This window comes from Octodon degus, unplaced genomic scaffold (assembly GCF_000260255.1).
Source record: "Octodon degus isolate 3935 unplaced genomic scaffold, OctDeg1.0 scaffold00145, whole genome shotgun sequence".
Classification (NCBI taxonomy): Eukaryota; Metazoa; Chordata; class Mammalia; order Rodentia; family Octodontidae; genus Octodon; species Octodon degus.
The window spans coordinates 5,151,703-5,165,637 of NW_004524721.1; the positions used below are offsets into that span (position 1 = coordinate 5,151,703).

Genomic DNA, 13,935 nt, shown 5'->3' on the forward strand with positions numbered 1-13,935 from the left:
CCTTCTCGTCATTTTGTGTAGCCCTGTCTTCTGCCCTTTGTTGTAGATCTTTGCTGTAGTTATAACCTTCACACGTACTGAAGTTCAGGTGGAGTTCTACGGAGTTTGGACTTATCCAGCTGCCTCTGGCTTAGGTCTGGCTGCTGTGCTCAGCTCCTTCCCTCTGCGGACCTGGGCTAGGACTGGGTCTGGGGGTTCCTGGAACTTGGCAGAAATTCCTACTCGGTGGGAGGGGTGGGGGAGATAACGCGGAGTGTGGGGGGCGGCCTGAGGGGTTGGGAGAGAGTCCGGCCCACGCTGCGCCTGGGCTGGGACTGGTCCGGCTGGCGCAGGGTAGCAGGAAGCTCTCCACACATTTACTGGACCTGCGCTAGGACTGGGTCTGGGGGTTCCCAGAAGTCGGCAGAAATTCCTACTCGGCAGGCAGGGTGGGGGAGGTAAGGCGGAGTGTTGGGGGGCGGCCCAAGGGGGTGGGAAAGTGTCTGGCCCACGCTGTGCCTGGGCTGGTACTGGTCCTGCAGGTGCAGGGTAGCAGGAAGCTCTCCACGCACTCACCGGACCTGGGCTCTGTGAAGGGTTTCTTATCCCCCAAATCCCGTCCAGTATTTGTTACTGGTAGATTTCTTATCTTTCTGGGATGAGATGGAATCTTGAGATTGTTTTCATTTGCAATTCTCAAATGACCAGTGATGTTGAATATTTTTAAAATATATTTATTTACTATTTGTATTTTTTTTTCATCTGAGAGGTGTCTATTCATCTCAGATGCCCATTTTTTGGATTGGATCTTTGAGTTTGATAGGTCTGAGATTTTTATTTTATTTTTTTAGTTCTTTGTATGTTCTGCATAGTAATCCTTTGCTGCGTTAAAGCTGGCAATCATTTTCCTCATATTATGAGTTCTCACTCTGTCAGTGGTTTCTATTGCTATGCAAAAGCTTTTTAATAAGATGAGATTCCAATTGTTGGTTCTTTGTGATAATTTCTATGCAATTGCAGTATTTTTCATAAAGCCTTTGACCACATCACTGTTTTCAAGAGTTTTACCTATTGTATATTCCAACAGATTTAACATTTCTGTTTTAACATTTAGGTCTTCAATCCATATTTTATTTAGTTTAGTGTAAGGTGAAAGATGTGGGTCCAATTTTAATCATGATTATGTGCAACGACAGTTATTACAGCAACATTTATAAAAGAGGCCATCTTCCTTCCAGTGAATGTGTTTGGCACTCTTTTTACTCTTGTAAAAGACAAGGTGGCTGAGTGTGTCTTGAGTTGTTTCTGCATCTTCTAATCTGTTCCACTGATCTTTGGGTCTTTTTTGCCAGGACCACGTGATTTTTATCACTGCAGCTTTATAGTATAATTTCAAGTCAAGGATTCTGATGCTGCACACCTTGCATTTTTTGCCCAAAATTGCCTTGCTATTCTAGATATCTCCTGAGTCTAAATAAATTTTAGTACTATTTTCTCTATTTTTGTGAGATATGTTGTTGGAATTTTGATTTGAATCACAATAAACCTGTGCAACAGTTTTGGGACTATGGCCATTTTCTCTATAGTAATTATTCCCAACCAAGAGTAAGAGATATCTTTCCATTTTCTGATATCTGTTTCAATCTCCTTTTTTTTATAGTAGCATAGTTTTTAATGTAAAGGATTTTTACTTTCTTGTTAGACTGATTCCTAGGTTGGTTTTTTTTTTTTTTTTTTAATTTTTGGATGCTACTGGGAAAGGTGTTGTTTCCCTAATTTTTCTCTCAGTGAATTTGCTATTCATGCACAAGAGGGCTATTCATTTTTGAGTGCTAAATTTGTATCTAGCTACACTAGGGAATTTTACTAAATTTAGCAGTTTTTAGTACAGTTTTTGGGATCTTCTATGCCATCCATCAACAATGATAGTTTAAATTCTTCCTTTCTTATCATTATTCCTTTATTTCTTTCTCTTATGTAATTGCTCTGACAAAGTTTCCAGGACTATGCTGAATAAGAGTGAAGACAGTAGATATCTTTGTCTATTTCCTGATTTTAGAGTGAAAGCTCTCAATTTTTGTCTACACAGCATGATGTTGGCTGAGGGTTTGGCATAGATAGCTTTTATAAGATTGAGATAAAGACCATCTCTTTTAATTTTCTGTGGGTTTTAATCATGAATGGGTACTAGACTTTGTCAAAAGCTTTATATGCATCTATTGAGATGATTATATGATTTCTGTCCTTGGCTGTTACATTTTTTGATTTGCATTTGTTGAACCATCCCTGTATCCCTGGGATGAATTCCACTTGGTCATGGTGTATAATCTTCTTGATGATTTGCTATATTCTGTTTGCCAGTATCTTATTAAGGATCTCTAAATCTATGTTCATGAGGGAAGTTGGCCTCTAGTTCTTTTTCTTTTTTTTCCCCCTCTGGTCTTATATCAATGTAATACTTGCTTCCAGGAATGAATGTATGAGTATTACTTCTCTTTCAATTTCATTAAAAAGTTTGAGAAACAGTGGCATAAGTTCTACTATAAAGTTTTTTGTAAAATTCAGCAGTTCTAATTATATCCACTATTTTGTTTATTGATGTTTTATTTAGGATTTTATATATTATTGATTCAGTTTTGGAAATTCATATATATCCAGGAATCTATCCATTTCTCCTAGATTTTCCATCTTATTAGAATGTAAGTTCTCAAAGCAGGTGTAGACGGTCTTTTGTATTTCTGCAGGGTCCATGTGATTTCACCCTTTCCATTCCTAATTGTGTGGATTTGAGTCTTGTCTTTCCTTTTTTGACAAAGTTGTATAAGGATTTCCTAATCTTTCAAATAACGAATTATTTGATTAACTGATTCTTTGTGTTGTTTTCTTAGTCTCCAATGCATTAATTTCTACATTGTTCTTTATCATTGTCTCATTTGAACAAGCTTTTTGAAAAAGCTTTTCCTTTTTCTAGTGGTTTGGCGTTCAATGGTAAGTTTATTTGTGCATTCTGTTTTCCTGATCTAGGCATTCATTGCTATGAATTTCTCTCTTAGAACTACATTCACTATGTCCCATAAGTCCCAGTATATTGTACCATCATTATCATTTAATTGTACAAACTATCTATTTACTTCTTTAATTTCAACTGTGACCCATTGGTTGCTCAGGAGGGTGCCACTTAATTTACTGTGTTTATGAAGTTCTTGTGCTTTTTTGGCCACTGATTTACAATTGTGTTTCACTGTGGTCTGATAATACACACAAAATAATACCAATTCCTTTGCATTTACTTACACATGTTCTATGAGCTGGTGTGTGGTCTATTTTGGAGTCTGTTCCGTCTCATATGTACCTGAGAAGAATGTGTATTCTGATGTTGTGGGGTGGAACACTCAGAAGACATCTATTAAGTCCATTTGTTCAAAAGTTTGGTTCAGTTCTAATATTTTGTAGTTGTTTTGTGTCTGGTTTGATCTGTCTTTTTGATGCAGATTCTCCAGTACAACTATATTAGTGCTTATTGGATTTTTTGTTTTATATAGTTTGGTGAACGGTATTTACTGCATATATATTTATGATTGTTATATCTTCCTCTTGGATTGCTCCTTCAAAAAGATGTCGTGGCTGTCTTTTTCTCTCAGTCAATCTTGGCTTGAAATTCACTTTGTCTATAAATAGAATAGCTATTTTCCTTTTTCCCTGGGTTTCTGTTTCCTGCAGTATTATTTTCTAATCTTTGACTTTCAGTCTATGAATTTCTTTTTGAACTAATGTGTGTCTTGTATGTAGGATACCATTGGATCTTCTGTCATTATTCATTTTGTCAGCCTGTGTCTTTTGATTGGTGAATTGTGGCCATTATCAGTGGTGGTTATAACTGATATACGTTAACTTATTTTTCTTACACTATTTTCCTGTTTTGGCCCCTGCCCTTTTTCTCCTCCCACTGTTTGTCTTGCCTGATGGATTCCTTCTGTGGGGTCCATGGAGTGTCCATGCTACTTCTTTTTAGAATGTTCTTCAAAACATTTTGGAATGCTGCTTTGGTGATCATAAATATACACAATTGTTCTTTGTAATGGGAGTATCTTATTTCTCCATCAGTTTTGAAAGATAGTTTTACAGGGTACATCAATCTGTGTTGAAGGCTGTTTGTCTTTCATTTATTTATTTATTTTTTGTGGCCAGGTCAGCCACCCTGCGGGCGGGGCTGGTGCAGCATGTGGTGCTGGGGATCAAACTGCAGTCCCTGCACGCTTGCCTAAGCAGGTACTTTAGATGCTGAGCTATCTTGCCAGCCCTTGTTTGTCTTTAGATCTTGAAATACTTTTATCCAAACTCACCTTGACTTAAGGTTTTATGCTGAAAATTCTGTAGTGATTCTGATGGGCTGTCCTTTATAGGTGACTTTTTTCTTTTCCCTAACAGCTTTTAAGATGCTATTCTTGCATTAAATTTGTAGAATCTTGATTAACATACAACCAGTGTAGATTTTTTTTGGAACATGGCTAATTGGAGTTCTATGTGCCTCCCTTAACTGTATGTAAAATTCTTTTTCCCTGCCAGGGAAGAGTTCTGCCGTGATATGTTTGAACATTTTTATATTATTTGTTCTATCTCCTATTTTTTCATTGACTCCAATCAATCCTTTAGTTATTCTTCTTGCCTCTTCTAGCTGCTGCTAGATTGATTTCTCATGGTCTCTTGTTTCAGAGAGACCAGAAGAGTAGCTTTTGGATTGACCCACTTTATTGCCCCCTGGGCTTGCCTTTGTTGAACTGGATGTCTGGGGTTGGATCTTGTTTAACTGTCTTCTCATTTTCTTTCTTTTTATACTTTTATACATAGTGTGATGCTTGTAAATTGCCTATGGTGGGTTGATTTATTGCTTGTATATATAACCCTGAGGGGATGACTACCTCTCTGAAGTATCTTCTGAGTGTAGCTGGTGTTTGGGTTTTTAGTCTGTTGGAAGATCCTACATCTTCAATTTGTTGTGAATGACAAATTGCTGCCTGCTTGGCTGAGCATTCTTTGGCACTATACACAGTATTTTCTATGATCTTTAGCCAACTTCTGTCTAGGTATACAGGAAGAATAGCTATTTAGAAAAAGAATGTCACTTTTGGCTAATGTGTTACAATCAGCAGTAATAATACATCAAGGGGCCGGGGAGATAGCTCAGTAGATTAAGCGCTTGCCTGGCAAGCACAAGGGCCTGAGTTCAATCCCTGGTTCCGCAAAATAATAATAATAATAATAATAATAATAATAATACATCAAACTCAGCCTAGGAAAATACAATCTGAGATAACCACTAATTTGACATGTTTAACCTATGAAATAGCTTTGTGATTATACAACGAAATCAAAAATAAACCAGAGAAATATGCAGCATATAAATCAATAATATATACATTTTTCCCTGAGGATTTAAAATTTTAAAAGGGTAGGGAGAAAAAGAAAAGCATAAGAGGAAAAAAATTAGAAGTAAGGCTGGAAGACAAATGGAGATCATGGTAACTTTGGGAAACTGGTGCGGAAGACTGGAAGGAAAAGATAAAAAGAAAAAGAAGAGGTCAGAGTCACAAAGAGGCTAGAAACCACATTCACATTCATGTCAAAACAAGATCAAACAATGAAGGAAAAAACAAAAATTAAAACAAACACACAAGAAGAACAAGAACAAGAAACAAACGAGAAAGACAGACAAAGAAAAAGCAAAGTCCACTTCCAGGTTTGTCTCTGTTGTCACTGGCAGACAATGTATGGAGAAAGTCCTGATTCATGTAGATTTATCCCAGCAAGTCAGCAGTAGCTTTTTGGCGGGTTAGTGAATAATCTTAGTAAACCTGCCTTTTCTGGCCAAGACCAGACTCACTGGGCCTGCAGTACCCTTTCCTTGGGCCTGAGCCTAGATGGAGCCAGCAGATCCTCTGAGTTCTGATCCCAGCTGACCCCTGTATACAATAACTCACAACCAATCACTCTCATGCAGGACAACTGAGCCCTCAGTACTCTCCACTAGCTATTGCAGTCCTTCGCATCCACTCCTACTCTCCACTGCTGTGTCTCTCTGTGGAGGCCTCTGGAGTCACCAGCAGCCACTGTGTGTCCTCAGGTTTGAATCTCTTCTCTTACACAGTGAATCCCAGCTTGGAGAAAGTGCTACCAGCTACCTCCTGTTTCTTCATTGAAGTTTCTCTCTTCATTCTCTCTGCAGGCTTCAATTTACACTGCAGATTCTTCCTGGGTCCAGGGGTCCACTTCATTCCTTCTTGTCTTCCTCATATTGCTATATTCCAGCATCTGCACAGTAACCCTCAGAGAAGCTCTTTCTCTGCTGCTACCATTCCACCATCTTGGTGCTCCTCTTTCTTACCCAGTTTCTTTTTATCTGTACATTTTTGCATTCATGATTATATTCCTTGAGGGAAATTAAGTCTCATTTGTTTTGCCCCTTTTCTCTTGCTCCACCTCTTGGTCCCCTGCCCTTTTGCAAAAGATCTACCTCCTTCCTATTATCCATCTTTTATTTTGCTCTTTATATTTTGATTTTTCTCATACAGGAAAAGCCATGCAATATTGAAGTTTATGCACCTGCTTTATTTCACTAAACATCATGGTCTCAAAGTACACTCATTTTCCTGCAAATGATTCAGGTTTACCATTCTTAATGGCACAGTAGGACTGCGTTGTCCACAAATACTACATTTTCTTTGTCTATTTGTCTGCTGGTGGGAAGACAGGCTATTGCCAAGATTTAGCTATTATCAATAGTGGTTCTACGAACATGCATAGGCAAGTGTCCCTATAACATGATGTTTTGGTTGATTCTGGGTGAAATGAGAAAGATCGTCATGCATCTCTCATAAATCTTGTGGTAGTAGCATGCATGTTACATATAGAACTTCATAATCTCATCACACCAAAAACATTCCTGTGTGAACACCAAACACTAGTACGTTAGACCACATAAAAGTTATTTGTTTGAGCTTTGTTTAAGCATTCAAATGTTTTGCATATATTTGACAAAATTAACATGAATATATCTATAAAATTTTACCATATCCTATGTAAGGATATTTATCATTCACTACATTTTACAATATTCTCTATATGATGATCTACAGGAGAATTTTCTTCCAAGAATCAGTGACAGAAATGTTTGAGCTTCCTCTCAATGACTGGCTAACTTTTATCTTACAGACATTGCAATTCATCTTCTGACTGTTCATTTGCTTTGGTTATTTTTTCTCATTAGCATTGCTGCTGGAAAGCCCCACATAGGCTGCTTGTTCTGGCACTGGATTAAAACAGTATATCTACCCTTGTAGAATCCAGTTACCATTACATAATTTCATCTCACACTGTACTTCAAATAATTTTTCTATCCTTATTTTTATTTAGCTTCAACATATTTATTTCCACATCTAGTCTCTGGGAAGTGTTTCTTCATGTGCTAGAATAAGATAAATTATAAGTATGTACATTTCCCAACCTAACTGTTTATCCTGGACAACTCAGAGGTTCAGTAACTGGGTTTTCTAATATATGAAATAATAGGTAATACCATCCTAGTTCTTGATTTTTTTCTTTTTTCCCCCCTCATCCCAAGTACTGGGATTTTACTAAGGACTTTTCCCTTGAGCTACCTCTTCAGCCTTTTTTTAATGTTTTATTCTGAGACAGGGGAAGGGGGTATGAAAATTGAACCTTCCTAGAAAGATCTATAATATAGATGAATAGATAGATAAACTAGTTTATTTGCACATATAATTATTTTTAAAATAATCTAAAAGGATAAAAAGCCACATATAAATAAATGCATAGTAAATTTTTAAAAGATTTTCAGCATAGAAGTATGTGTGTGGTCTCATTTAGGACTATGAATTAGCACTTACTGAGCTTAGATGTCTACTTCAAATAGCTAAAAGTATATTTTCAAATCCCTTACACTTTCAAATATTATAAACATCATATTTGGCCTCCAAAATGGGAAATACACATGGATTACTAATTTTACTTTTTAAGCCATTTATTTATTTATTTATTTACTTACTTACTTACTTACTTATTTGGTACAGAGTCTTGCTACGCAGCTCAGATTTGTAATGATCTTCCTATCTCAGCCTCCCCAGTGCTGGGATTACAGGTGTGTGTCACCACACCTGGTTTCAATGGCCAGCATGACATGCAGGGCTGGTAGGGCATGTAGTACCAGGGATTGGATCTGTGACCTTGCGAGTCCCAGGGAGACACTTAGACTGTGGAGCTATCTCCGCAACCCATTAATTTTAAAAAGAGATCAAAAAGGACAAAACAATTGCATATGAATGCCTACTACAGACTGTAAGATATTTTACATGAATTATCTCATGAACCCTTGAAAGCAATTTCATATGGCAGCAACCTATAGCCTCAGAGCATTAATAACCATTTTGTATATCTTCTCTGAAGAAATTCTACTAAGATTCTTTGTCTATTTTTAAAATTGGCTTTGTTTTTTCATTGTTTAGTTACAATTTCTGTATATATTTTGTATAAGGTTTACAAATATTTTCTGTCATCCTTTTTTGATGACATCCTTTGATATCCAAGTGTTCAGTTTCCATGAAGTTCAATTTTATTTATTCTCTTGTCATTCATGCTTTTGATGTCATACCTAAAATATTCCTGAGACCAAAGTCATAAAGATTTATGCATGTTTTTATCCAAGAAAAGTTTCATAGCTTTGGCTCTCTTATTTAGGTCTATGCTCTATTTTGAATCAAAAATTTTATACAGTATCTTAACCCCATTTTAGAGAGCAGAAACACTAGGATAAACCTGGGTAAAATGTTGTCTTAGAACCTCACAGTTTGCAAGGGACTGAGACGGAGTTTAAGTTGACACAAAATGGCTTCAGAGTTTGTGGGTTGCTTCCCTTGTTACACTACATTTATATTGCAAGTGATCTGTTTTTCTTTCATCAAAATGAATGAAAACTGATACATTAAATATCTTTTGTTCTTTTGTCACTGAGTGAGAATGTAATGGAAAATATCTCAGGAAAATATTTCTCCAAAAGGGCTCATCAGATTAATATTTCATCTATACAAATGTTGCAAAGACACAAGAATCCCATCACAGAGCCAACCCAAATTCTAAATGATCTGAATCTATAATCTCTATTTTGGGTATATTTTATTGTTTTTAAAATTAATCCACTCCTTTTTATAATTGAAATCACAAGAATAATACATTCAACTTTTCCCTTTTCAATGTACATAATAAGTTATAATAATTGACTTTGTTAACTCATATCCCTATCTCATTACATTACATTTTTCAAAAAGTGACCATTCTCAAATGAAATAAAGTCAAATTTATTTATTCTAACTATTATGTGCCTAGAGAAAACTTGACAAAATCATATGTTATCTAGTTTCATAAGTTTGGTTAATAATGTATCATTTTATGTGAAAGTTCAGGTAAATATGAAAGGGTAATAATTTTGTCAAAGTTGAGTAACATTAATATAGACTGTGACATCAATCTAGCCAGAAGTTATATCATAGATTTCTCAGTATTCAAGGTGAGAGTCTAACCACTATGTATCACTGACTCATTTATTTAGCACAGCAATCACTAATGATTAACATCAATTAAGATTCATAAAGAACTATACATTATCTGCTGTCTAAATGAGCTCATTATATCAGAAGATTTCAGAGCAATTTACTAAGTAGACCTTTCCATTTTCCCTGTTCTGTCACTGATGGGCTCCTAAAGCCCCAATTAACTTACCTACTATTACATATTTCCTCACTCTGTTTGCTTACTATTTTTATGTATAGGATTTAACTCGTAGTTCATTGCAAAAGACAGACATATATTAGTTAAATGAAGAGCAATTTGCCTGCTTGCACTTTCTTGCTGACTCAAAGTGAATTTTAATTTGTGCTGCTTGTTTCTGTTAATGAAACAATTTAAAATAACTACAAAAGCCTATAACGTTAACAGAATGAATCCATCCTACAATCTTAATAGAGCCTTTGTAAAAAGTTAAGTTGAGGCTTTGTAATAAATACTATCCACAGACTTGCTTTTCAAAAATTTTCTAATGAGAATACTTTATATTTTCAAGAAACTATATAATCTACACCAATCTGTAAAACCTTGCCAACATGAAGATATCCTTCAAATTTAGCAGTCTAAATTTGAAAAGGCTAAAACTTCAGTCTTAGTATTTTTAACAGTGTAAACAACCTCCTGTAAACAGAAGAATCATAAATTCTAACATAGTATTGGCTATATTTCATCAACTGGGAGACCCTTGGATAGAGCTGCCTTCCAAAACTCTGCCCTGGACATGTTACTATTTTGTCTACTCCTAGTTGAAAAGCATACACTTGCTTATATTGGTGTACACTGGCTTCTTAGAACAGGACCAAAGAACAGAGTCTCTCAAAAGTTGAGGTCTTCAAAGGATCACTGATGTCCTGAGACACTACAGCAAGACCAAATGTAAGGTTATAATAAGTTTATTTCTCAGAGCATAATATGCTTAAAAATAGTTAAGGCATTTACTAGCTTAAAACATGACTAAGAGAAAAGTAAAACACCATACAACAAAGCTTCTAAAAATGAAAAATTAATACTTTGAGTGCAGGGAGAATACATTTCTTTTGAGATAACAGAGATGTTATCAAGAGTCCTTCAATGCAATTAATCACTGAAGCCCACATTAAAGAGGCAGAAGCACCCTATAAAAGAATATGCTAAGGTATGTTATTAAATCCTTATTTCTGCTGAAAAAGAAATACAATTTTTAGGAATATGATTTTCATGCTCTAAATCACTCATACAAGTAAAGATTTCTCCTGAGCACAGAGGTAGTAGGACTTGAAAATTCTGCTTTTAAAAATAGAGGCTACTCCATACTAAAAAGGAAATCGTAACCAGGGTACCTGTTTTTACCTTTGCTTTGCGAAAGTGGTAAACCACCAGCATGCTGATGAAATCCAGCAGCATACACAGGGCTTGGAAGGAGATGATCGCAAGTCGCAAATACTTATCCTCTTGGACAAAGCATGGACGGTCATCAGCGCAGTAGGGACAGCCTTCTCTGCAGGGCAGGCAGACATGGGTTTCTTCTGACACACCTTTTGCACTTCCTGAAGACTGATGATCTGAATCCATTCCTGAAATTTCCAAATAAAACCACGGGATCATTTGCCAATCTGAGACAGGTAAGACAGAGCACAGGGTGAAAGCACAGCTTGCCTCTTCAGTTTTCGCAGTTACTATAGGTCTTCTGTTAATTCTTCAGCTAGGAGAGAGACAGAGTTACTTTGCCTTTTGACTCAAAATTCTTTGATGCCTTTGATTTTAAAATCCTCACTCAGAGTAATTGAGAAAAATTAGCAAAAATGGAAATGAAACTCCTGAGGGCAGAAAATAGTCTACTGAGTTTTTTTATCTTCATCTACCAGTCACCACATGATGATACTCCCTAAAGAACAAATCTCATCCCTGCATACTCATTAAAGAATTAACCAAAAGCAGGATAAGAAAGTTGATGTCTTTTATGTATTAAGTAAATATACTCATCACTTAGATCACTTATGAAACTTCTTGACCTAGATGGCACAGAATCTAAAATGAGTCTTTGATTGCTCTTTAATTCAGCAGAGATCTCATCTACCAAGTTCATTAGGACTAAATTGGATAAAATGGTACTTAAACAACAGTTGTTCAGTGTGCAATTGCCTAGAATCCAGTCCATATTTACAAGCTATTATGTAATTTCCCACTTCGCATACCCATAGGAATTTCCACACTGTTTGCTAACTGTTGTTATGGATCCCCTATCTAATTTTAGATTCTTCTCTTTCAATTATCAAATGGGAGTTAGCTTGAAGCCCAATACCTAAGAATTATTTTTAGTTGTAGTCTTTGCTTTATCACCAGCAAATATTCAGCTAGTAACAAATAATGAAAAGCTCAAACATTTCTAACTATGAGCTCAACATAAAAGACATTAGTGAATATTCACCCAGTGTAATGCAAAACACAATTTTGATTGAGGAATTCACAAGAAAGGGTTTTTTTTTTCCATTTAATAACATTTTTCTAGCAGAAAGTCTCATCTTTCAAATTTAGTTAAAACTTCACAATCTTTTTGAAATATATGTATCTACTTTTCCTTAGTAAATAATAACAAAACTACAGTGAAATGTGATGTCTTTTTAAAAAAGACATTATGATTCAGAAAACAAGGAAATATTCTTTAAAAAAAAAAAAAGGTGAGTTAAGAAGGACTGAGTGGAACGGTAAGTTCCTTGTTCAGACAGTTTCAAGTTTAGGGCCAACTCATTGTCTAGAAGAAACACAATATCTGAGTAATAATAATAATGTAGTAAGACTGCAATGTAGGAGCAAGATCAGTATTAGACAAAGAATTTGCAAGATCTGGGAGTGAGTGAAATAATGACTGAGAATGTAAGGAGGAAGACACCTGACAACAGAAGTATTTACGATGTCATAATATAAATCTCAAATTAATTAGGAAATGTTGGATGTGATCAAGTGTGATGACTGAGGAAAGACTATGGGACTTCAAGATTTTATACCTCATTGACTTTTAAGATAGTGCAATCAGATACAGTTATGCAAGATTGGGTATTGATTGCATATTACTCCTTATTTTCCAAAAACCTTAGATTTTTCTTGTCCCTCTTGTATTTTTTTAATTAACTTTATTGACAGACAAATGGCAATGAGACAGTTTCAAAACTGATTAGGAGGACAGTTTCAATAATTCATACACTGCATATTGTTGTCTTCGTAGTGGTTATTCATAGTACAAGATGCAGACATGATATTGTGTCCAAACACTATTAGTACAAATCTTTTTTCTCATTGAATTAAGCGAAAGTATCTATATATCTATCCTGTTTTCTACATATAGATACAAAATGCTCCTTCATTTGTATTCCCTTTTTTCATTTAGTTTTGTCAGAGATTGTAGGGAGCTGCATGTAGCCGCGCCCTAGGATGGCGCCGGTTTCTGCCTTCCACACCCTCAAGGGGTGAGTGCTCCTGGAGTAAACAACTCCATATATGGCCAAGGCTTGGGCTAAGGCATTGCTTCCGCAGACCTGGACCAATGGACAGTGCATACGTGGCACCCTATGGTTGGAAGCCCTGAGACTTATAAACTAAGAGCAGGGGCCTCAGAGAGAAGAAGACGGATGTAAGAAAACAATAAAGAGCTGCGCAGAAAACCAACCAGTGGTCGTGTCATTCTTGCTGCCAAGGCTGCACGTGACAAGTGGTGACGAAACCCGGGAACTGCAGTCCCGTTGCTGGTTGGAGCCCTGCGCGAACGGTACTGGTAAGCCCCGAGGTAAGTGGGGTCCGCCTAGAGCAGGGAGTAAAACTCGCGCTCCCTAATTCAGGGGGAGCGGGAGTCTCACCTAGAGTGAGGATGACCCAGGTAAAGTGGGGTCCGCCTAGAGCGGGGAGTAAAACTCGCGCTCCCTAATTCAGGGGGAGCGGGAGTCTCACCTAGAGTGAGGACAGCCCAGGTAATGGGCGCTTCTCTGTAGATAAGAGAAAGCAAGAGTTCACTGACGAGCGGACTAAAACCGAAAAGGAACTAAACCGAAAGTATTATCAGTCATCATGGGTGCTTCCACTTTGCACCCAGTTTTTCAGGCTCTGAAGGAGCTGTTGCATGCACGAAAATTGAAGTTGAGTAATAGGACATTGGAAAAGTTTCTGAGGGAGTGTGATGTGGTGGCTCCGTGGTTCGCAGTTTCTGGAAGTCTTACGATCCCCTCTTGGGATAAGTTGGGGAGGGACCTAGACTGCACTCAGGAACGGGGAACTCTCAGACCCGGAGTCAGGCCTATCTGGCAACTGATCCCTGATCTGGGGATGTATAGAGGATTGCCGATGCAGTGAGGC

The 13,935-nt window shown here is 36.9% G+C and overlaps 1 protein-coding gene across 1 annotated transcript in view; it reads right to left on the reverse strand.

Moving 5' to 3' along the window:
• Positions 1-13,935, reverse strand: part of Gpr158 (G protein-coupled receptor 158) — a 503,792-nt gene that overhangs the window by 261,318 nt on the left and 228,539 nt on the right. The window contains exon 4 of the mRNA XM_004641901.3: positions 10,942-11,165. Within this exon, the coding sequence (XP_004641958.2) occupies positions 10,942-11,165 (224 nt within the window). The remainder of the gene's footprint in view (positions 1-10,941; positions 11,166-13,935) is intronic.